Source organism: Falco naumanni, chromosome 4 (assembly GCF_017639655.2).
Source record: "Falco naumanni isolate bFalNau1 chromosome 4, bFalNau1.pat, whole genome shotgun sequence".
In the NCBI taxonomy this organism is placed as follows: Eukaryota; Metazoa; Chordata; class Aves; order Falconiformes; family Falconidae; genus Falco; species Falco naumanni.
Window position 1 is genome coordinate 63,065,697 of NC_054057.1, and position 24,843 is coordinate 63,090,539.

At 54.9% G+C, this 24,843-nt stretch overlaps 1 protein-coding gene, 1 long non-coding RNA gene and 1 other non-coding gene across 4 annotated transcripts; all 3 read left to right on the forward strand.

Moving 5' to 3' along the window:
• The first annotated feature begins 223 nt into the window (after positions 1–223).
• On the forward strand, positions 224–7,650 carry LOC121086537 (acrosin-like). Its single transcript, XM_040590439.1, has 8 exons — positions 224–429; positions 1,241–1,328; positions 2,314–2,433; positions 4,940–5,213; positions 5,528–5,725; positions 6,063–6,328; positions 6,615–6,760; positions 7,226–7,650. Exons 1-8 carry the CDS (start codon positions 295–297, stop codon positions 7,565–7,567), a joined length of 1,569 nt encoding a protein of 522 aa, XP_040446373.1. The 5' UTR covers positions 224–294; the 3' UTR covers positions 7,568–7,650.
• A 6,761-nt stretch (positions 7,651–14,411) lies between these two features.
• LOC121087998 lies at positions 14,412–16,406 on the forward strand. Of its 2 annotated transcripts, XR_005827806.1 has the most exons (3): positions 14,412–14,454; positions 14,840–15,281; positions 15,869–16,406. It is a non-coding gene; the product is annotated as an uncharacterized LOC121087998 (long non-coding RNA). The 2 variants fall into 2 exon arrangements; XR_005827805.1 differs by lacking the exon at positions 14,412–14,454 and having other exon boundaries at positions 14,520–15,281.
• A 990-nt stretch (positions 16,407–17,396) lies between these two features.
• LOC121088135 lies at positions 17,397–17,481 on the forward strand. Its single transcript, XR_005827841.1, has one exon. It is a non-coding gene; the product is annotated as a small nucleolar RNA SNORD45 (small nucleolar RNA).
• The last annotated feature ends 7,362 nt before the right edge of the window (positions 17,482–24,843 follow it).

Consider the following 24,843-nt stretch of genomic DNA (forward strand, 5'->3'; position numbering starts at 1 on the left):
CGAGGGTCTGCTAAATGGCATTTTTGCTTCCTCCTTTCATCAGATTCAGTCACCATAATTCAGAAAAACCTGCTCAGCTATTTTTCTTTCTCAGCATTTGTTATTTTTGATTCCATTCCTATAATAAACTGCGCAGTCTATGTTCGATAGATTGGCTGCAGTACCCATTTGTTTTCGCTAGATGGCAGCAGCGCTCCATCCAAACTAAGGGTCATCGCTCCATCCCAACTAAGGGCAGCGCATTCGCAGAATAGGCTTGATGCCTTGGGGCGGGGTTTCCAGCTACGTACGCGTATGGGCTACGCATACGGCCCCCGGAAGGTGGGTTCATTTCCGGCCCACGCGGCGCGCTGGAGCGGCGGTGGCGGTGCGGGGCCTTCGCCGGGAGCCTGGAAGACTTTCGGGCCGGGACGTGCGGCGGCGCGCTGGGTGAGCGGTCGGGCTGAGGGCAGACGGGGGCCGGTGGGCGAGCCCGGGCGTGGCCGTCAGGCAGCGGCCGGCTGGGGGGGACGTGGCGGGCCGGCGCTCGGCCGCGGCAGGGAGCGCCTGGTGCCGGCGGCGGGCGGGCTGAGGCGGGCGACCCGGCCCGGGACCGGCGGGGCTGCCGGCGGTTCTCGTCTCCCCGGCAGTGACGGTGGTCAGCGGGCTGCTCACGGTGCTGCCTTTTATTTTTTCTCGGAGCTGCCCCGCTACCTCAGCGAGGAGGCGAGGAGCGGCGGCGCGGCGGCCCCGGTGCTCCCTTGTGGCGGCGGGGCCCGGGAGGGGGGTCGGCCCGCGGCGCCCTGCCGCCCCCCCGCCGCCTCCGGGCTGCCCGGGCAGCCGCTGCAGCCGCCGCAGCTCTGCGCGGGGCTTTGTCTTTCCCCCAGCCGCTGGCCGTGGCCGTGGCAGCGGGCTGGGGTCGCCGGCCCCCGCGGGCCGCAGAGGCTGCCTTAGGGCCTGCTGTAGTGCTGTCGCAGGGGGGTGGCTCAGGAGTCTCTTCCCACCCCTGTGAGCGGGCAAGGGAAGGAAAAGAGAGCTGGCGGTGGAATCCCCACCTTTCCCCCCCGACTGCTGATTTCTCTAAAAAGTATTGTGAAGGGCAAGCGTTGAACTACCGGGGAGGGTTGGGAGGCAGTAGCTCAGGTGTCTCGCTGATCCTGTGTCGTGACAGTTCAGCCCCTGGACCAGAGCAGCCGAGGGGAAGAGGCCTTTGGATTTGCTTCCCAGTGAAATGGGGCTCTTGTTTTTTCTTTGTACCTAGGTTCATCCGGAATTGTACGTTGACAGATCAAGGGAAGCTAAACTGAAGGTCAGTCTAGATGTTATTTTTCCGCATGTGCCTTGTGCTTGCGAGTCAGAGTGCTGACTATGGAGGGATAACTTTTGTACTTGCCGAGGGCCCATGAGGCTCCGTGTGCCTGCTGCTTCCGAGAGCTGCGCTGCTGCTTGGGCAATAATTGGACTGTAATGCCAATGCCATGTGTTAGCCTTTCTCCAGAAGTTATAAAAGCAGAATGAGTGTTAAGAATCTGTTACCTTTTAACTACATTCAAAACAAAGTTGAGGGATGAAGTGACTGGAAGCCCTGCAAGTCTGACTGGGAATTGCTGCCCTGCGTGTTATCTGCCTGTCTACCGATCGTTCCTGCCTCTTGTTCTGTTGTGGTAATTCCTTTGGGTAATGCGTTGGGCTCTAGATGTAGAGCATCTTGACTTCCTCCTGACCCCCCGAGATGTTACCGGTCTCTTCCTCACGTTTCACAGGGCGTGGGAAGGCCAGAGAGACTGGAAGCCTCGGCTGTTGTGTGCGGAGAAGCTTTCAGCCTTCTAAGAGAGCATGTAGCCAGCAAGCGCATCGTGGTGCTTCGGTACCAAGCTGATACCACAGGCCTCCATCTTTTTTTTGTGAAAAGGGATCACAAGGAAATGTGCTGATGTTGAAGGGGGAAAGGTGGTGGGGGAAGAGGTAGAAGGCAGCTTTCAGCCACTTACAGGCTTAACTCCTGTGTTCCTGAAAATGGTTCTGGGCTTTGAGGGGTTTGCTTTTGACTTTTTGCCTTAAGCGTGTCTACCTTTCAGGGTAACACTTTCTTGGAAGTTGGAAACGGTTCTTCTAGGACACCAAACCAAACCCTGTACCTGGGAAGGCCATTTAGCGTGCTGCACCGTGCGTTTTATTCCCTGTTGGTCACTTGACCCTAGCCGTACACGCTCTCCCGGTTTGGCATGTTCTTACCCTGCTGGCTGAAAGATGCTGTCTTTTCATTTCTTCAGCTTGCCACAAGCCATAACGCTTGTGTGTTCATAGACCGCTTTCCTTGCTCACTGATTTCAGATTTGAGTGTTGATGCCATGGATGTAACAGGAGAGCAGCAGCAGGACGTAGAGCATAAGCTGTTTAAACAACGTTTGGGTAAAGCTGCCAATTGTGTGACTCCAGAAACCGAGAGACATGGTAAGATGCTCTTCTGCCATTCTTGCATGGATGCTGTCATCGTCTTTCCATCACTGTATGCCTGCTGTGAGATTCATGGGAACAAGGGACGGCTGAATTCACAGCGTTTTAAACACCATAAACTCTTGAAGAGTTTATAGGACACAAATCTATTACACTGGCAGATCAGACAAGCTCCTCTGTATGTGTGAATATATATATTATACTCAGTACTTTTGCGAGGCAAGTCCCTCTGAAATTGGGACAAGGACTCATTGATGCATTTCAGGAGCAAAGCTGCTGAGTGAACAGGCTTTTCCTACTAGAAATCAAGCAGCTGCTCTGGCAGAAAACTGCAATGGAGAGACAGGACGCTGTTTGATGCAAGCAAATGTCAATTTATTGTATAGAAACACAGGTATATATAGTTTCAGCAATCGCACATTTTAAACAGATTGGTTCTTTTGAGCTAAGCATTGCGTACTAGGCAATCCCCGATTGGTGTTCAACTACCATCAATCAACAGCAAGGTGTTATCTTTCCTTGGTGCCATCCGTCCCCCACTCCTCTATGCTCCCTCAAGCATGATTCATCATGTTAATTGTTGTGTCTATACAAGCTCGAGCACCAATCCCTGCTGCAGTTCCAAGGTCCTCCATGGATCATGATCTTCTTTCCGCCTGCTTTAACACACACAATCATTTGTGCACACTTAGTCTTTGAACAAGCAGTTCCTAGTCACATCTACTAATTTTTTTAAAAACACCTGAGAGCACCTGTGTACACAAATTGATCATCTATTGTTCTTCTATTCTCCTACTGAGTAACCTGACTGTTTTCAGCCAGCCTTGGATTAGGGCTGTGTAAGTGATGATGACTGGTACTGCAATGTAGGAGCTTCAGCACATTAAGTTTCTTAATTCAAAATACATTTCCTTTAAGAGACCCACTGCGCAGCAGGTGCAGAATGGGACCACACAGGAAGGGCTTTGGGGTGGCTCTCCAAAAGAAGCCAGCGGGTACTGTGGTGATTAGGCGCAGGGCTCAGGCAAGCAAAGCAGCCAGCACTTTGCTTCTGTGTGATCGGCTCCTTGATCCCCCCTTCTCTCCATTTGCCGTGTGCTGATACGTGCCCCTCATCTTCCCTGAGTGCTGCCTCTCTCAGCCCTGCTCTCCTCCCAGAGACGGGGCCAACCCCAGTTATTTTTTCCCCCCCTTTGCTCCCAGGTTTGCCCCATCTGTCAACACACATGGTCTTTGGGTGTTGTTAGCTAGGTCACCTTGGTCTTGTGTGCCATTACTGACGGGCTTGCCTGGGAACTGCTGTCTCTGCCAGAGTCCTCTCCGCCAAATGACCCCAATCTCTTCCTTCAAGCGTCTGTGAAGTGTGGCCACCTCTGACGGCATTCCCTGCTGGCCACCTGCCAAAACTGGTGCTGAAAGAGCAGGGTTTCCCCAGCAGACAAGTTGTCTTCTCCAAGGCCGCCTTCTGCCTGCTCTCAGCAGACACACGGGAACCGGCAGCCGGTCCCTTTTCAAAACACAAAGCAGCCTTGAGCCCGCTTGCTTGGAGGCCAGTTCTGGGGCCTAGGAAGCCCTGCTGCGCCTCAAGGGCCTTGAGAGCAGCTCTTCCACTTTCAGACAGAGCCTGCCCGCTCCTCCTCCTCGGGACCCGGTTGCTCCCTCCGCTGTGCGCCTTATGCCTCGCCACAGAAGCCAGGATGGCAGCAGGGAGCTGCCGCACCTTTCACAAGCTTGGAGGCTGCCACCCTTCAAGCCATTGCCCTCGACCCTCCAGGGACCTAGCCCTGCTGTGCAAATGCAATGCACATGCCTGGCTCCTGCTTCTCTCCTGCACTCCAGCAGGTGAGTGAGCAAGGCTCCTTCAGTCAGCGGCAGAAGGCAGACTGATGAGACAAGGCTGATGCAGGATTCACCAAAGCCATGGACAGCGATGGCACGTAGGGCTGAGAGCAGGAGCATCCTTCTCTCTTTAGAACTTCACATTGCTTGTCCTTGCCACAAGTGGATGCTCAGTGTGCGCCCAGAACTGCAATCAAGCTCACAGACAGCAAGGACATGACACCTGCCAGAGGGTATTGCTGTGGCTGACATAGCCAGTGAGGAGTGTGCTGCACCTGCATTTCACTGTGCTTTGTGCAGGAAGGTTGACGTTGCTGGGCTGTGCTTGGCTTATTTGGCTTGCCCAGCACTGTTGCCGGCCGCAGCCATAAGAGGCATTGGCTCTTGGACACCGAAGCATGTATGTACTGCCTGTAGTAGCGCTGTTCTCTGGTGTCTGTTTTTTGAGAAGGACCTGGTGGCACAGGGCTGCAGAGAGCAGGGCGGCAGGGAACTTCCCAAAGAGGCTGCGAGGCCACGCTGGGTGCTGCCCTGTGAGCTGTTAGCAGGCAGAGCTGGGAGCCAGGCGCTGCTGCCTGCCACGGGGCCTGCCCACCCTGATCGTGCAAGCAGGGCATTGCGTGGGGCTCTGTCGGAGGTGTGTGATCTCAGCTTCTGCCTCCAGTCCTGCTTGGAACCCCTCCTGTTGCCACCCGTCCCTCCCCCACCGCCACCACGCCCAGCACCTGGAACCAGGCACTCTGTGACATCAGCCCCGTGTCCAAGAGAACCCCAGGCAACAGGAATCCTGCAGGCAGTACGTCGGCAGCCACACTGGTGGTGACAAGCCCTCGTTCTTGCAGCTGCCACATGTGGCTGGTAGTGATGGATGTTCTCCTCCTCCTCGTTGTCCTGCTGGCCATGTGCTGTCCTGTGCACGGCACATGGGATAGCTGTGGGTAAGTGGCCCGAGGCTCTGGGGGGGAGATTGGGCAACCCTTGTGAGCTTCTCTGGAGGGGTCCTGCTTGTCCCCCATGGCCTCCCCAGAGGTTCTTGAAGGCCATGTGGGAGGCTCAGCTGCTTGCCAGCATCCAGGCTACCGGCACAACTCGTCTACGGGCTGAAGCAGAAAGCGGGGCGAGTGGAGCAGGCGCATGCCCCACGGGTTTCCTCAGCCCTTCTGGCCATGTGTTGTGGGGAGGGAAGACGGCTGGACTTTAGCCAGAACGGTGCAAGCCATCCAGCAACATAGTAAGGAATTTCTGGTTACAGGGGGAGCTGTGGGCGGCCCATTGCTTTTCGCTATGGCAAGTTGCGTATCGTGGGTGGCACAGATGCCCAGCCAGGGGTCTGGCCCTGGATTGTCAGCATCGAGGCTCCCTTGGAAGGAGGCATGGCGCACATCTGCGGGGGCTCCCTCATCAGGCCACAGTGGGTCCTCACATCAGCCCAATGCTTCATCGAGGCCAGGTAAGGAGGACCAGGGATCGGGGCTAGCCCCACACACTAGCAAGTGCCCTGAGCGCAACAGCACGTGCTACTCCCGTCCCGTTACTCTGCAGTACGCCCAGTGCCTGGGCACTCCGCAGCCACCTGAGAGGCTGCTCAGGAGAAGGCTGAGCTTGTGCCACTGCTTCCCAGCAGTCCCCAGTTTGACATTCCTTAAGCCCAAGGAGCATGTGGTCTGTCGCACCCTCCCAAGCACTGCTTTCCTCTCTGCCTTGCCAAGCAGAAGGCAGGGCGACTGCTGTGCTGCTGCAGCATGTGGCTCTGCTCCCTCTGAGCCCTCTCTCCATCTGCCTTCCAGGAACATCACCATGTGGCAGGTGGTGGTTGGAGCCACCCGGTTGACTCAGCTGGGCCCTAAGGCCCAGGTGCGCAACATCAAGCGACTGCTGGTTCACCAGCACTACAGTAATGTCACACAGAGGAATGACATTGCCTTGCTGGAACTGGAGCAGCCTGTCCAGTGCAACAGCTATGTACAGCTTGCCTGCGTGCCCGATGCCTCGCTGAGAGTCTCGGAGCTGACAGAGTGCTACGTCAGTGGCTGGGGTGCCAGGATTGCAAGAGGTGAGTTCCCAAAATGTAGTCACGTTGCGAGTGCAAGCTTGGCCAGCTTGGGGAGGCAGGTTGCTCTTCCTGACGGCAGAGGCGAAAGCCAGAATCAGGCTGTGGGGACATATGCCTCTTAGAGAGGGGGGTGTGAGCCACTGACCCAGAGCAAGGCAGAAAGGAAGGAGCGGTCCAGCGCCTCCCCACATGCAAAGCTGAGCCCCGGGATAGGGCTTCAGTCATGCAGGGAAGGAGAACTGGCAATGAGCTGCTGGGTGTTCATTTCTTTCTGTGCTCTTCACAGCTGGAGGATCGGCATATGTGCTGCAGGAGGCCCAGGTCCACCTCATTGATGCCGGGGTCTGTAACAGCAGCGGCTGGTACAAAGGGGCCATCCACACCCACAACATCTGTGCTGGCTATCCGCAGGGTGGCATCGACACTTGCCAGGTAGGAGCGTGCTACAAGCCAAGCCCCGGCAGCACGGGCAGCCCTGCCACAACTGCCCAAACCTGCACCGTCACGGGCTTCTCCTGGCCTCTCACACTCCCATTGCTGTGTCCCCACTGCTGAGGGCCTTACCCCCCTTCCCCTTTTGCACGCCTTTGCCCAGGGCCTGCCTGCCTTGTCCCAAAGGCCTGGCACTATGTCCACAAAGCCCACCCAGTGCACTTGGCAGCCCAGAGCTTCACCATCCCAAATGTGCAACATCCTTCTGCAGCACCTGCAGGACAAGTGTGCCGCAGGGAGAGTGAGCCCTGCCTTACAGGCCCACCGCCCCCTCCCAGGCAAGCTTCTCCAGAGCTTGGCTGGCCACTAAATACAGCTCTGGAAGTGCCACGAGAGGGAAGGAGCCAGCCACTGGGCTGACGGTGGCCACCCAACAACCCCTTCATCCTTTCTCCTCTGCTGCAGGGGGACAGCGGTGGGCCTCTTGTGTGCCAAGACAAGAGCGCTGACTACTTCTGGCTTGTTGGCCTGACCAGCTGGGGGATGGGCTGTGCGAGAGCAAAGAAGCCCGGAGTCTACACCTCCACCCAGCACTTCTACAGCTGGATCCTGGAACAGATGGGCCTGCACACAGCAGTAACGACTACTGCAATGCCGCAGCCAGCCTTCACCTCCACTCCTGTTCAGAGGCCAACACCAACAGAAGTGGGAAGGTTTACACCCTGCCCATTTCCAGTGCAGAAGCTGCGGGATTTACTTACTCGGCTGCAGGAGTTTGTGCATTTCCTAAAGGGAGAAAATTTTTGAGCAGTAGGACGAAGAGGATCCAGGGCTGGCTGCAGCGCGCCACCACCGTTTCCCGCTGGGGCAATGCCTGCTGATGCAAAGGCAGCCTCTGTCCTGCCCGCGCTCCTCTCAACGGAAGAGCTCAGCTGGCTGAGTCCCTGCAATAAAGTGTTTCATTTCTGTGGCTAACCAGGCGCCAGTCCTCTTCAGTCTCGTGTGCAAGGCCAGGACTTCCACACCCGGCACCTGCCGAAAGAGGCAGGTTGCAGGCAGACAAGTCGGGCACAAAGGGTCACAGCAAAGGGCTGAAGCTCTGCCTGCTGAGCAAGAAGGATGAGGGTGCAGTGGAACAAGGGAAGGCAGGTCACTGCGAGGCTCAGGGCCTTGGGGATGGCAGTTGGAAGCACAGAATGCCTTAGGCCCGCTCCTGGTGGGATCCCTGTGTGCGTCTGTATGAGGCGCAAGCGAACTTGAACGTGGACTCTCAGGGCCCAGGAAACAGAGATCTAGAAAAACCCAAGGCTTGCACCAGGCACTGGTGAGGGAGCCTTGGCTTTGAGCCCCACATATGACATGGACTTAATTTCCAGACTGTTATCTGAGGCATCTATGAACACGCTGTGCTTATGAATCCAGGGAGTGAAGCTGTGTTTCTGTTTCAGTAGAACATGCCATCTTGATCCTCTGGAAACCCAGGAAATGCCTGGACTGCATTCACATGGATGTAAGCAGTGGTTACATCTGCCGGGATGCTTGTCAAGGTATTGCTTTGTCTGTGTCAATCTGTTTTGCCCTTCACATTCATTGTGGCACTCTCTCTGTGTGTATGTGTGTGTCTGGCTCTTTGGAATACAGCTGCACGCACGTGGGAATATCCATTTAGGTTGGCATAGGAGCAGCCCCCCAGGTGCCCACCTCATTCAGATCAACCAGACCTGAAAGGAGAAATCCCACAATGTTCAGAAGCCTGCCGGCTCTGGCTGCTCTGTAACAGAGTGGGCAAGGAAACCCAAAGAAACTCTGCGGCAGAGATCACCGGGTGGGCAGGGAGGCAGCACTGGCTCTGTCATATAAACTCCCAAATTAGGGGGCTCTGAGTGAGTGCTAAACTCTCATTTAGTGTTGAACTGCATGTGTAAGACTTGTGTGCACAAAGGTGAGGTTAAGCTGACCCCCTGTAAAGTTGTCAAAATTGATGACTGAAGAGATTCCTAATTAAGGGATTCAGCCTTGGGAAGGACGGGAGAGAAAGAAGAGATGATGAAAAGAGTGGCTCACGTCACTAGTGACATCACAATGGCACCATGAAGCCCCGCTGACTGTGGGCATACTCCCTGGATACCGGCCGGCCCCAGCCCGCAGCGGGAGGGTGGCCATCCCACAGCAGCACCGGCCCCGCATCACCACCACCATGTGCCAGCGGGTCTGCTGGGCACTGCCGCCATGCAGGAGACAGAACAGGAGCCCCCGGACCAGCTGCCAGCGCTGATGACGCAGTGGCACAGGGGCAGAGGTGCTGCTGGTGTTGGCAGTGGCGTTGGTAATGGCACTGGTGCCGGCTGGCCCCACGGCCGAGGGCTGGGAGCAGTGATGGCTGCAGCCGCTCAGCGCTGGTGAGGTGGAGATGTGCTGGCACATGGAGCTGGGCAGGACCAGTTGCCATCCTTTGGCCCAAGTGCACTTGCATGCTTCCACTCAGTCGCCTGCCTGTGTGTGTGTATGTTCTACCCGTTCTTTAAAAAATTGGCCAGAAAGAAAGGAAAGCATTTATGCACGCTCAACACAAAGTAAAGTTTGGCCTTGTGGCCTCTCTTGAGGCCAACCAACCGGCAGACGTCCCCTAAGGATTCTCACAGGAGTCAAAGGCTTCACCATCCCCTCTCTGGAGGAGGAGGAAGTGCATGTTGCTGAAGCGACCACAGAGCATCTGCTCTGCTGTTCAGTGGATGGGCAGGTCAGCGGCAGCATGAGAAATGCTCCCTTGTCCGACATGTGCCAGATCACTCCGAGTTTGCAGGCTCTGGCCAGCAAGTGAAAACCAAAAGCCCAGGAAGGGAGAACTTGGCTGTGCAGGGTGGGGTGACAGCACAAGTGGAAAGAAACACTAAAATACAGAAGCAAGAGGCTTCTGGTGGCCAGAAGATTAAAGAAAAAAAGGACAGAAAGGTGAAGAACAAGGATGAAAGATAAGCAAGCCCTCAGCAGCATCAGGAGAAATTTTTCCTACTCTTTGCTGGCTGTTTCAGGTGCAGGGCTCACAACATTCACTCTTCCCACTTGGCTTCCCACCACCGCCTAGAGCTGCCCATCACAAGCTAGCCAGAAGCTTTATCAGCATGAGGCTAATCTTCCAGACTTGAATTCTGTGACTGACACACAACATTGCCATCAAACCCCAACCCAATCCCAAGTAGTGTTTCTCATTTTGGTCGGGGATTTTCCCAGCTGAGAAAGATCTTTGGGGAGTTTCAACTCCCACGTTCAATTCCACACTTACTGGTTCTGCTGATTCAGCTCTTCCAGGCTGCTCAGTTCCCCAGACCAAAGGAATCGCTGCATTCATGATTTCAGAAGGGGCTTCCATTTCCTCTGCCTTATAGTCAGCTTTCTTCGTTATCGAGTAATATTCCAGATATAACTGTGCCTTCCAGGCATTCTGTTGTGGAATATGTATCCCACCTTCATTCTGATCAAAAGTTATCTGTGCTCCAGTTCCTTCCATAAGCCTCTTCCCATCAGAGGCGGGGGACATTCTGTCATGTACGATCATTCATGTGTAAAGAAAGGTCTGGGTTCTCAATTTCCCATGGCAGCAATCACTGACATAGACAATTTCCTCGTAGGTCCTTTACAGCTCTTAGCACAGACTCTTGCTCCTGTACCAACTAAGAATGTCACTGTTTCACTCCCCAGCTTAACTGAAGCCAGGCTTTCAGCTGGGCAGTAAGTACAATTCCTAAAAACCCCGGTTCCCGTCAATCTGAATCTTTCGTACCAATCACAGGCAGATCTGCCTCTGCAACAGATGCAGGCGGGGGGATCTCATTAGTTGATTGTTTCCTTAGTCATCTATTTTCCCTGTGTTCTTTTTCCTCTCAAATCACACACTGATCTTTCCCCAGAGGGACTCTAGTCCTTAGATTTCCTCCTTCCTCTTCTTTGTCCTCTTCCACGTTCTCGTCCTCTCGGGAAACTCCTCCCTGAGATGAGCTTTGGATTTGGGTAAGTGCCAAGGCTGGGGCATTTTGTTTCTTTTTATTTGCTCTTTTTTTTTTTCTTTTTCTACCACACAACCCCCCCCCCAACACCCCCCCCCATTCCTCTCAGTTATTATAAACCTTTTAAGCAGTTTCTAGCAACCGAGTTACAAACATTTCCACACATAGCAGCGACCTTTTTGCATCTTTCTTCTTCTATCTGGAGCTGACTGCCCCACAAACAAAGCAGCGAAAGCCATTTATCCTCGCATCCTCTTCCTGAGCTTTCCCCAACACCATTCTTTTTCCTTCAGCAAAAATCTCTCCCTATTACCAGCAACACTGCCCTGAAACCAGAAATTGCACATCCTCTTCTTCATTCTCCCCTTTCAAACACCTTTTCCCAATACTACAAGCAGAACAACACCAAGGCAATTAATAATTAACTTCCCCTCCATCATTATTACTACATTACCATCAAGTATCATGAATGTGTATTTACTTCTTGTTCCATGATCCTTTCTCAAGGCCAAAAAACCAAACCCACTTATGGGACTTCTTCCCATTGTCCTTTGCATGTACCAAAAGAACATGAACTGCCATTCTGTATTGGAGCTTCCCTTCCTAGGCCATTTCTCTTGATCACCTAAGGTATACAAGGGCCACCAGTGATGACAATATTCGGCCCATTTTTTCTGAGTGAGGGGTCACCCCAAAACTTGCTCCAGTATCTTAATAAACAACCCAAAAGAACTCTGAAGAACCAACCCCCTCTAGCAGAATGACCAGATCCCATGTGTACAAAGTTTCAAAATCACAAACACTCAATACCTAAACCAAACCCTGCAAACAAAACTGGACAGAGGCAAAATCCAGCAAACAAAATCCAATAAAGTTTCACGTGAGCGTGAGGCAAAATCTGGGCTCTGGGCATCCGTGTAACAGCATATGGATTAGACAATTGTGCACTTCAAATATCCCGGGGGGGACTCTGACCTGCAATGCGATACGACTTCTTTGTAAGCAACCTCAGTGTTTATGACCAATGTCACTATTATCCCAGAGAGCTGTCACAGAGATTCATAGGTGTCATAGGGTGAAGCACGGGGTGCCACGGTGCCAGGCGCTAAGCATCACCGTGCCCCATCCCACAGGGAGCAGATGCCTGAACACCAGTACCCCAGCATGCCGCTGCAGTGTGGCGGAAGGCACACCCTCACCACCTTGCTGCAGCAGTGGCCCAGCCGCCAGCCTCAACCACCCAGCACCCCGCGGCTGCACCAGCCCCACACCCAGCTGCCCATCCAGGTAGGGATGACAAAGGTAGGGACATGGTGGGGGTGATCAAGGCGGGAGGGAGATGCTGAGCATGGGGAGGTGGGTGAGTCTCAGTTTCTGCAGGGAGAGCTGGGTGTGGGAGGGTTGCCTGGGGATGCTGAATTCAGCCCCATGTTTCAGCCAGCCTGCTCTCTCCCTCCCAGCGCAATGACGAGATGGAGCTGTTGGGCCAGGACGGCCGCACCTACAGGGGCTGACGGGACAGGCAGCTTCCTCTGCTCGTGGGCAAGGAGGGTACGGCCAGGGTACACTTGGGGATGGGATCCAGCAACAGCCAAGGGGACGGCAGGGTGGGCAGGGCACCTCTGGGGTGCCAGTGTTCCCCCTGGCTCCCCCCAGCCTATCTCCCACTGCAGTTTTCTGCCAGGATCCCTGATGGATAAGGCCAAGATCAGCAGAGGGACGTGCTGGACACCGGCTGCCTGCTCTCACAGCCCTGCAGGGCGGGACCTCGTGCAGCCAGCTGGGTATGGCCCCGTCAGGGCACTGCGGAGGAGAGGGCACCCTTCTGTAAGCCGGTGGGTGGGGGTGAGCAAGGGTCGGTGCCCCCAGCCGGGCAGGGTGGGAGGGGGTCGGGAATGGGATGGGGAGGGCTGAAACAGGATGGAGGGGGAGGGCTGGCGCATGGGGCAGCTGGTCCCCGCATTGGAGCTGGAGCTGGAGCAAGGTGGGGAGCCATGGCAGGGCAGCCCTGGCCAGTGTGGGACTGCAGCCTGTCTGCTTCAGGGTGGGGGCCAGGACCCCGTTTCGGGGTGTCTCTGGCAGGGCAGGTGCCCCTGCTGCCTGCCCCGTCCTGGGCTGGCAGAGCTGCCCGCAGCCAGCACCCACCCTGGAGGCTACAGGGGGGCTAAGCCCTGATTCTCAACCCCAGGTACTGCCAAGCCAGCCTCGTCCCATGGGCAGCTCTGCCAGGCGCCACCAGGACTCCTCGTCCAGCCCCTTCAGAGTGACTCCAGCACCACGGCAGCTGAGCGGGAGTGGGGGTCCCTGGCCAAACCCCCACCACCCCGGCCACCGAGCAGGAAGTTAGGCAGCTCCAGCCGTCAGCAATAAAGGGTGACGGGCAGCCAAGTGCCTGTGTGGCCTGAGTGGGATGGCTCTGGGTCGGGAACTTCTCATCATGCATAAGGGCGGCTGGCAGCACGCCTCGTTCTGCAGCCATGTGTCACCAGAGGAGCTGCTGGAAAAGGCCACTGTGCAATCCCCTCCTGCTGCCTAAACTCCTGAATTTCCAAACTGATCTCATTAACAGGGATATGCTGGCGGTTTGCACCCTCTCATGGGGTTAGTTCTCAAGTGCCCACCGTCTCAAGTCATCAGAACTGATGACTGAAAGGACTTCTAACCAAGGGAGTCAATCTGGGGAAGGAACAAATAACGATAAGAATACCATTACATAAATGATGCAGAAAGAAGTCTCCAAGTGAAAAAGTTCTGGCTGCAAGAGGAGACGAGGCGGTAAGATGTTGCAGTTACTAATTTGCATTAGAAGCATGAAACTGGTAACCAATTTTGTGCCTGAATGCAATGAATAGTACTGTACAATGCAAGTACTCTACCGTATATACTGTGTACCCCCGAGTATGTTGGTGTGCGTGTTAGGAGGAAAGCTGCCCCATGCACCCCGTGCTGCCATAACCCAGGGTCGGCTTTGTGAACTATCATTTGGTTTGGAGAGTTTTCCTGGGTATAATTTTGGTAGCACTCCCAGGGCCTGCACTGGCCCCGTTCTGCCGGGCTGCTCCTGAACCCCCTGGCTGCCACGAGCCGCGCTTTGGCCCCAGTGGCCCCTGTCAGGGCAGCTGGCGGCCCCAAGGGTGTCTGGGGTAGCCAGGCGGTGCAGCAGGAGGAGAAGGATGCTCAGGTGCTGCTGAAGGTGGTGGTGGGAAAGAGGGAGCTCATCGGGAAGGGCAGCAGCAGGACAGGGCTCTAACATCAACAGGGAATCCCTGGTGTAGTGCCGCCCTCCTCTGAGGGGACGCTCGCTCTGATTGGCCGCCGGGGGCTGTCACTCTCCTCTGCTGTGGGCCGCCTGTTAGCTGGGCTGCGGGAACTATGGCGGAGGCGTCCCGCGGCAGGGGGTGCGCGGAGGCCCCCAGCCCCGCAGCAGGCTCGCTCCCGGGGCTCGCTCCCCGTGCCCCGAGTAACCCGCCGCCTCCCCCCCGGCTGCGTCCGCGCCCCCTTGGCGCCGGGCGAGGGGCTGCGAAGGAGCCCGGGGGAGGCGTCGGGCCAGGGCCCCTTTCCGCACGGGGCTCCGGCTGAGGGCCGGGGCGGGGGGACCCCGGGGCGGGCAGCGGGGCCGGCGGCGGCGGGGCCGGGGCGGGGAGCGGAGCGGCCGCTGAGCGCCGCCGGGCCGCGGCCGCGCCGGGGCCGGTGAGCGGGGGCCGGGGCAGCGAGCGGCGGGCGCGGGGGAGAGCGCCGGGGGGGGCAGCGGGGCCCGGGCCGGGGCGGGGAGCGGGGCCGGGGGTGCCGGAGCCGCGCTGGGGGGCGTGGGGCTGCGCTGTGCCGGGAGCGCCGGGCGCTGCCTTGGCGCAGGTACCCGTAGCCCCGGTGCGGGCAGGGAGCAGCGCCTGCGGAGCCCCCGCGGCAGGGGGGAGTTCGGCCCAGCACCGGCGGGTTACAGAAAAGTGGCGCCTCGTAGGAGCAGGGTATCACAAAAAGCTTTCTTCGGGGAAAGTACGGGTTCTGCTTTCAGGATGGCTGCCAGGCAGAGAATCATTGATTAAAGGGTTTTTTTTGCTATTACACGCTTTCTCAGATGAGCTCGTTCAGAGAGTTCCTTCGGTGCTGGAGCTTCACAGTCAATGAATAACCCAGGTTTGGTGCAGGATTTGTCCTAGTTTGAGCAGGTGCAGAATGAGTCCCCTGATACTGCTGAAAACATTGGGCAGAAGCTTGAGGAGGAGGGGAGATGAAATAACAGTGAGTTCTCAATGAAGCAAAAGCGTGGAGTTTTGTCCTTGTAGCATGCCTTACCTACTCAGATTTTTTTGGATAAGATCCCCAATTTTCATCCATTTGCCATTTTCATCGTTTGATTCTCTCTGTTTTTCTTCTGTGTTGCACAACTGCATGCAGCTGGCTGGGGAAAGCTGGCAGGCCTCATGTGCAGGGAACAGCTCCCGTCCCTCCAGCTCAGCCAGCAGTACTGATTTTCTGCAGCAGCGGGAATGCTTGTCACTTCCTGGAGAAGAAAATGGGTAAAGTAACCAACATTCCTTAGGGAATGTGGTAAGGCTGTTGGGAGGCATTATGGGATACAGCGGGGTGTTACGGGGCATCATGAGATACAGGGGGGTGTCAGGCGTCTGCCTGGGAGCTGACGGTGTGGGGAGTGCCAGGACCATGGGTGAGGCAAGTGAGCCCCTGTGACGGGTTGAGGTGGTCTCCTGCCCGCTGGCTGCCTCGAGGTGATGGTGGTGGGGGGAATGGGAAGCTTCAGCCGCCCATGATCTGTGTCTGGGCAGTCCTGGAGGGGCTGGGGGCTGAGGGGAGGGAGGAGGGGAAGCAGGAGGCCACCCCACAGGCGGTCGCCAGCCCCGGGTGCCTCCCTAGCTCACCAGACCTGCTGAGCCTACTGTGGCCCCACTTGCCCCATGCTGCTGCCCGCCCTGCTGCAGCATCTCTCCCGCAGCTGGGCCCCCAGCTCCAGGCAGCCCCTCAGTGCTGCCATGAAAGCGGCCACTGGCCCCCCACTGCTGCTCAGGAAGGCCCTGCGGCAGGAGGGGCTCCAGCCAGGGCCGAGCGACGCCAATAATGGTCACTTGTGCTTCTTTCCCTCTGCCAGGGGCTGGGCTGAGGACGCTGCAGGCTGTTCCTCCCCTGGGGATGCCGTTGGCTGCACCTACCTTAGGCTGGTGGAGGTTGTTTCTGCCTGGCCTTGCTCCCTCCGCAGTGCGTGTGCAAGAGGGGACCAGGGGGCACAGCCTGGCTGTGGGCAGGAGCTGCTGCGGCAGGAGCTGGACAGGCCAGGGAAAGGCAAAAGAGAAGTCGTCCAAGGCCATGTGGCTAGCAGCTGCCTCCTGCTGCAGGCACCAAAGAGCCTGCCCCTGCGGATGAGGAAGGATCCACCTCTGCAGCCCGCAGCAGGCCTGGCTGCCAGTGTGCACAGCAGGGTCTGTGCGTAACCCAAAGCATATTGCGGCCTCCGGGCATACAAGGGAGCGAGGTTACGTGTCTAGGAGGCCTTGTCTTGTGAGGGAGAGCTGTGAGGTGAGACACCCACAGGTGACCTTAAATGGAGGACAGACGAGCGACCGGGAGGAGAGAAGGAGAAAGAAGCATCTAAAATGTCACATTTTCACAGTGGTACCAAAAGTGAGAGCCGTGGTGAGTCCTGGGTCTGTGGAACGCTGTCTCTCTGTTGTGTCGCTGGCGCTCCCTGCCACTCCTCTGCGCTGCTGTGATTTGTGTGTGTGGTGGGGTGATCCAGGCTGGACTGAAGCTGCTCTTTACCGCTCCCCCTCGTCCGCTGGACAGGGAAGACAAGATACAATAAAAAGCTCATGGGCCTGCGTAAGGATGGGGGGAGATGACTGCCATTACCTTCATGGGCATAACAGGCTGAACTTGGGGAAATGAGTGTGACTGATTAGCCGTCAAATCAGAACAGGAGAATGAGCAGTAAAAGCAAATCTTCAAAACACCTTCCGTCCTGCCCTCTCTTCTACTGGGCTTAACTTTACTCCCAATTTCCCTGTCTCCTCCCTGCAGGGGGATGGGGAACGGCAGCTGTGGTCAGTTGATCACACATTGTTTCTTCTTTCTCCTCCTTTTCCTCCACCTCCCCAAACCTTGCCATACAAACCCATTGTGTTTTGATTCCCTGTAGCTCTCCATCCTATTTGTTTGTCCTGCTTGCTCTTCCATTCTGCCTTTATCTGTCATTCTGTTGCTCCCTTCTCTTTTACTCTCTCCACTTCTGTCCTGCTCCTTTTGCCCTTTTCTTCATCCTCCATCTCTGTCCTGCAGAGGAACAACCTTCTTTTTCTTGCTGGGAGTTAGGGGTTGCTTTTTCTGAGAATTCTGCCTGTCTGTTCAACAGTCATTGATCTGCTGCATGCTTTTCCCTTGAGGAGAAGGACTCAGTCTTTGTTTATTCACCGTTGCTCTCTCTGTTGTAGAAAAAATGTCTCGCCATAAGGCTCCGGTGCTTCCAAATGGCGGCTTGCTTGTCTGCATAATGTATCTGTAGTCCCGTCTCACGGAACACGTTAATGGTGTTACAAATTATAAATAAGGTAGCTTCCGGCAGTATGAAGACAGTGTGTTGGGTTTGAAACCTTTGGGTAGGACAGAAGGAGGTTGCCATGCTGGGTCAGTGGTGAGTGCTGGCATGTGTAGTCTGATCTAGAGTTGATGTCTGTCACCACTCTAGCTCTAGAATTACTCTGAGACCCAGGGAACTCCAGTTCCCTTAAGCTGCAACCTTGGAGCTTTTCCAAGCAGTGGGATGAAATTCCTGTCACAAGCTCTAAGGCAGCTTAAGGAGAAGGGGACACAGTTTGAGTTTTCCTCCATGTAGGCGTCAGGGAGGTACAGCTCTGAGCTTAGTACTGGCCACTACTAGGAGATGCTTTCAAGTGATCTGAGTGCGGCTCTGGCTACCCAAAGCTGGACAGGGTTGGCAAGTGCTGATGTAGAGTTTTGGTAGTAAACTTGACCAGCCTGTCTTAACGAGCAGGCATGTTCTTTGTTTGCAAGCACCGTTTAGTCCCGCCTAGGCTTCCTGAGAGTTTGAAGGGCTGTGGCCACATCGTCCCTTGGTCACACACAATGAACGGTTTCAAGGCATCTTGAAATTTTGAAGGGCTGTGGTCCTGTGGTCACATCTTGCTTTGGTCACAATGAACTGTGTGTGGTGTGCAGATTTGCTTTTTAAGACGCATGTTGTGGCTATATTTTCTCTGTTTGGCTTTGCATTTGGGAAATAATGCAACAGTTACAGCTCAGCTGAAGGAGCGGGATACCTGATGTGGCAGAGAAGGAGGCATGTTTTACTGATTTTTTGGTGTGCATCAGTTTGACCCCATATGACATTGTGTCAAAGCTTGTGGCCAGGTTCCGCTGTAGATGTTGACTTGGCGTATGAGTGACTCCAAGTGTGCTTTAGGAGAGCTCTGTTGGTATAGGTGTGCTGAGCAATTGTTGTGCTGTGTGTGCAGCTGTTCTGGTTTGGCTTCCAGGTGTGAGCACGCAAAAGAAAACTGGCAAGTGTGGTCAGCCTTGCTGTAAAATCAGACCAGTTTCTACTGCTGCCTGGATATCTGAGAGCCTCCTGAACCTTTCAGGCAGGCCAAGCATTGTGCCCCAGTATTTCTGAGTCCACAGCTCTGCGGTTCTCTAGGAGGTGTAAGAGACTGTGCCGGCGAGACCCACCATCGCCACAGCAGAGGTGTTGTCTCAACATTGCTATGGTGGGAAACTCATGCCATCGCCACAGTGGATGATCTATCTATACGTTGTTAAGGCAGGAAGATAACACCACTGCCACCACAGAGATTTATCTATACATTGTTAGAGGAGACTGACTGATGCCATGGAGCAATGGGAGGGCGGGGAAGCTGATCCTGCAAAACTTAAGCAAACCCCTGTGCATGTGCCCAGACCTGGGGTCAGGGGATCAAGGTCCTTGAAGGCCCCTGAGGACCATGTTGGGCACGTACACCATTGCCGAGTGGAAGGTGTGACTAAGCAGAACAGCTTGTAACAACTGTAAAAAAACCCGGAACTAACTAACATTGGACAGAACGTTCCCCCACCGGACTTAGAAACGAATCAAGACTGTTGGGACGCTGTGCATCACTTGGGGTTTTTTTCCCCTTTTCCCTTTTCCTTTGGATTTTACCCTTTTTCCCCACCATTCCATCCTAATTGTACCTATTATTATTGTTATTACTGATGTTCTTACCTCTTTATTCTTATTTTTTATATTTTATATAATTTATATTTAATAATAAAAGTATTAAATTATTCTTATCTCAATCCTCAAGTTTTATATTCTTTTCTGATTCTCCTCCCCAGTCCCTCCGGATGAGGGGGAGTGAGCAAGCCGCTGCTGCGTGGTGCTTGGTTGCCGGCCGGCATTAAACCATGAGACCAGAGGATTAGCTACTGAAAGAGAAACACAGCTTCACTCCCTGGATTCATAAGCACAGCGTGTTCGTAGGCTGCTGGGAAGCAGTGGCACGAGCTCAGCCTTCTCCTGAGCAGCCTCTCAGGTGGCTGCGGAGTGCCCAGGCACTGGGCGTACTGCAGGGCAACAGGACATGCTGCAGCACGTGCTGCTGTGCTCAGGGCACCTGCTAGAGTGTGGGGCTAGCCCCGATCCCTGGTCCTCCTTACCTGGCCTCGATGAAGCACTGGGCTGATGTGAGGACCCACTGTGGGCTGATGAGGGAGCCCCCGCAGATGTGCGCCGTGCCTCCTTCCAAGGGAGCCTCGATGCTGACAATCCAGGGCCAGGCCCCTGGCTGGGCATCTGTGCCACCCACAACGCGCGACATGCCGTAGTGAAAAGCCGCAGGCCGAAGGCCGCAGGTGCCTCTGTAACCAGAAACTCCATTCTGGTTAGCTCCATGCAAGCTTGCGCCATTCCGGCTAAAGGTCAGCCATCTTCCCTCCCCTCAAGGCATGGCCAGAAGGGCCGAGGAAACCCATGGGCTGTGTGCCCGCTCCCCTTTCCCCGCTTTCTGCTTCAGCCCCTAGACAAGCTGTGCCGGTAGCCTGGGTGCTGGCAAGGAGCTGAGCCTCCCACATGGCCTTCAAGAGCCACTGGGGTGGCCATGGGGGACAAGCAGGACCCCTCCAGTGAAGCTCACAAGGGTTGCCCAATCTCCCCCCCAGAGCCTCGGGCCACTTACCCACAGCTGTCCCAAGGGCCGTGCACAGGACAGCACATGGCCAGCAGGACAACGAGGAGGAGGAGAACATCCATCACTACCAGCAACATGTGGCAGCTGCAAGAACGAGGGCTTGTCACCACCAGTGTGGCTGCCGACGTACTGCCTGCAGGATTCCTGTTGCCTGGGCTTCTCTTGGATGCGGGGCTGATGTCACAGAGTGCCTGGTTCCAGGTGCTGGGCACGTGGTGGCGGTGGGGGAGGGACGGGTGGCAACAGGAGGGGTTCCAAGCAGGACTGGAGGCAGAAGCTGGGATTGCACACCCCCGACAGAGCCTTGTGGCATGCCCTGCTTGCACGATCAGGGTGGGCAGGCCCCGTGGCAGGCAGCAGCGCCTGGCTCCCAGCTCTGCCTGCTAACAGCTCACAGGGCAGCACCCAGCGCAGCCTCGCAGCCTCTTTGGGAAGTTCCCTGCCGCCCTGCTCTCTGCAGCCCTGTGCCACTGGCTCCTTCCCAATAAACAGACACACAACAAAGAACACAATGACTACAGCAGCATGCGCGTGCTTGGGTGTTGAAGAGCCAATCTTTTGATGGCCGTGGCAGGCAAGCAGTGCTGGGCAAGCCAAATAAGCCAAGCACAGCCCAGCGACGTCAACCTTCCTGCACAAAGCACAGTGAAATGCAGGTGCAGCACACTCCTCACTGGCTATGTCAGCCACAGCAACGCGCTCTGGCAGGCGTCGTGTCCTTGCTGTCTGTGAGTTGGATTGCTGTTCTGGGCACACACTGACCATGGCACTTGTGGCAAGGGCAATCGTTGTGAAGCTCTAGGGAGAGAAGGATGCTCCTGCTCTCAAACCTACATGCAATCGTTGTCCGTGGCTTTGGTGAATCCTGCATCAGCCTTGTCTCATCAGTCTGCCTTCTGCCGCTGACTGAAGGAGCCTTGCTCACTCACCTGCTGGAGTGCAGGAGAGAAGCAGGAGCCCAGGCATGTGCATTGCATTTGCACAGCAGGGCTAGGTCCCTGGAGGGTCGAGGGCAGTGGCTTGAAGGATGGCAGCCCTCCAAGCTTGTGAAAGGTGCAGCAGCTCCCTGCTGCCATCCTGGCTTCTGTGGCGAGGCATAAGGCGCACAGCGGAAGGGAGCAACCGGGTCCCGAGGAGGAGGAGCGGGCAGGCTCTGTCTGAAAGTGGAAGAGCTGCTCTCAAGGCCCTTGAGGCGCAGCAGGGCTTCCGAGGCCCCAGAACTGGCCTCCAAGCAAGCGGGCTCAAGGCTGCTTTGTGTTTTGAAAAGGGACCGGCTGCCGGTTCCCGTGTGTCTGCTGAGAGCAGGCAGAAGGCGGCCTTGGAGAAGACAACTTGTCTGCTGGGGAAACCCTGCTCTTTCAGCACCAGTTTTGGCAGGTGGCCAGCGGGGAATGCCGTCAGAGGTGGCCACACTTCACAGACGCCTGAAGGAAGAGATTGGGGTCATTTGGCGGAGAGGACTCTGGCAGAGACAGCAGTTCCCAGGCAAGCCCGTCAGTAATGGCACACAAGACCAAGGTGACCTAGCTAACAACACCCAAAGACCATGTGTGTTGACAGATGGGGCAAACCTGGGAGCAAAGGGGGGGAAAAAATAACTGGGGTTGGCCCCGTCTCTGGGAGGAGAGCAGGGCTGAGAGAGGCAGCACTCAGGGAAGATGAGGGGCACGTATAAGCACGGCAAATGGAGAGAAGGGGGGATCAAGGAGCCAGGATTCAGGCATGTGGATGTCCTACAGTGTCAGCCAACGTGCTTGCTCAGCCCCAGCATCCCCACCTTGCAAGAGGACCAGGCCTGCCAACCACTGGCCACCTCTCCACCTCCCAGAGGCAGGAAGGACTTGGAGGTGCTTGAGCATGCATGCCCTCAGCTGCTGCCCACCTAGGCATGCCCCCCCTGCGGGAGCTGCAGAAGGGCCTGCCTCTGAAGCTGCCAGGACCGTCCTCCTCTATGCTCTGTGCTTGGGCCGCGGCAAGCCATGGTGCTGCAGCTCCCAGCTCTGTTCCTACCCAGGACTGCAGGGCATGCCTCCAGCTGAACTTTGATCTCTGGAAACATGGGCATGCCCTTTGCTTCCTCTTGATCATGCAGTGTAAGGAGTTCTTATGGCTCTGCGGATGATGCTGGAGCATGCTCCCTCCCCAAACAAGTCCGGCTTTCTGTCCAGAGGCCTCAGGTGTACCTCGTAGCACAGAGCGCAAAGTCCACTCCCCTGCACTCCTAGCAGGCTTGGTAATGTCCCCAACACACAGTTTGCTACCCCAGTACTCCGATAGTCAGAGGTGTCACGGAGCCAAAGCCACAACGGAGCCCTCAGGCTGAGCGTGGTCAGTTGTGGGCGGAAGGGGGGTCTGCTGGCTCTGCAGCAGGGATCCCATGTGGAGCAACCTGCGGTGACGCAATTGGAGGCAGACTGAAAAAACACTATGTCTGCATGGCTGGGTTTGGACAAAATGGCCTTTCTTGTGTATACAAATTTTTATAACTTAGACAGTACATGTGTCAGTCCCTGACAGGTTTTTGTGTTCGTCTTCTTGCTTGCTATTTGCTGTTGCTGTAGGTGCCCGTATGCTGTGGTTCTAAATTCCAGTTCTTCACATCCTGTTGACATACCTGACAATTTGTGGCTGTCTTAAGGGTACAAGACTAAGTCTTTGAAGTCAACTAACTTGTCTGCAGGTCCTCTGCATTCCCCAACATTCCCCCCTTTTGTTTTTGAACAGCTAGTACCATTTTTGCCGTGTGCTGCAGGGCCCTTGCAAAGACGATGGCAACAAAGGCATTATCAAACAAAGAATACTGCCAATTGAGTGAATTGATGACCAAAAGGATGACATTTTCTCAGATTTTGATAACTTGTTGCTGCAATGGGGTACCTAAAATCCATGCAGCACATACCATCACAATCCTCACAGCCGTGTCCTTGAGCCAACATCAAAAGGCAATAGTTGCTCTGTTTTGTATGTCATAGTGGCAAATTTGACTCAAGTTTTTAACTGCCTAACTGTAGAGGGATTTTTAAAGAACCGAGGACATATGTTACCATTGTCTGGGTTGGACAACCCAGGCCTGTTAGTTGAAGCTGCAGAGCAGCTTTAACTTGTCCTGGGAACAAGCAGTGGGAGAAGGAAAACAAGCTATGCACAAACAAGAAGCCAGGTGCAGAGCAAGTCCTGGGAACCGCGAAATCAGCACACTCTGATCAGGTGCCTGCAGCATGCTCACCAATCAGCGACACAGACCCCTACATGGCCCAGAGACTTTTATCCAATCAGCTGTGTGCAAAGTCGGGTGAGCGGTCGGTTTAAGTTATAAATATGACCTGTTTGTTTAATAAAGGGAGCACGGCATGTAGCCATATTGGTGTGATTGTCGTGACTTGGCCGACTGTCCACGGGGGACCCTCTTTGCCTAACAAACAAGGTGATTTAACTCTTGAATGCTTTCCCTGCTGTTGCTCCGGATAAGAGAAGAACCACTGCAATACGTTCCCATCAGTTCCATAAATCAACTACATCATTACATGCTTCATCCAAAGTTATTTTGCCTTTGAGCACATTATGCTTATCAACAGGTTGACGTGTTGATTTGTGCAGGTGTCATGATCCCATCATGGCTCCTACTACAATAGCATCAACTTAAAAACAACTATCGACATTAAAAGTGCAAACAGTATCAACTTCTTTTGGATTAACATTATACAGAGGTAATCATCCCAAATATCAAAGCTTTCAGTAACATTCTTCATTCCCCACATTCTTTGTCAAAATCGTACATTCACTTTTTTGCAACAATGTCTGCAAGTCAGTTTCGAGGAAGGGCACACCAAACAAGGACTGGTTCAGTAAGGAGACCACACATTAGTGTTTGCGTTGACTGGCAGCAGCAGTGCTCCCACGGTCTGGCACGCTAAGCTCAGGCTGCACACAGCGAGCAGGTATCCATCGCGGACCTTCAGCTGTAGAAACACAAGCATAACTCTCCCCCAAGTTAACAATTCACGCGGTCCCAACCAATGCCCGGTACGAGGGGTCTTTCATGCGTATGAAGACGCCTTTGTGCTTTTGCGGCTTGTCACCAATTGACACCAAGTGCCGCACAATGGGAGGCACCGCATGGTCAGCAGAGATTTTCAGAAAGTGCAAAACATAACATGCTTTCTCTAATCGTGCCCCTGGGGTCATTCCCTTCATTCCCCTTTTTCGTTTTTCAAGCTGGCATTTAAGAGTACCATTCATGCTTTCGGCGATGGCTTGGCATAGGGGAATGGGGAATACCAAAATTGTGGGAGATCCCCCATTGGGAAAGGAACTGACTGACGGGCCTGGAATTATAGGCAGGTCCACGGTCCGTTTTGATTTCAAGAGGGACACCGAGCACAGAAAAAGCACGTTGCCAGTGCCAAATGACGTCACAACTGGTCTCACCTGTGTGGGCAGTAGCAGTCATTGCACTAGAATATGTATCTATTTTTACCATGGACATATTTTTTGTCTGTCAAACTCATTGTAATGAGTTACATCTGTTTGCCAGAGCTGTAAAGCTTGAAGGCCTCTAGGATTAACTCCCTAATTTGGCACAGAAGTAACGTTTTGACAGTCTGGGCAGGCTGCAACAATTCCTGCGTGCAGCTGCCTGAGAGAGACCCTATTGGACAAATTGATGATACAAGAATCGCCAATTCAGATGATAGAATTGGTGGGCTATCACGTCTTTCTGATGGACATCAGGAACAGGCACCGACAGAGCCACAGAAACTAGAGCGTCAACTCTAGCATTGCCTTCAATTACAAAACCAGGTAGGGGAGTATGGCTACTAACATGCATAACATAATACGGAGAATGGCGTTTCCGAATCTCTCCCCAAACTAAAGTCAATATTGCAAC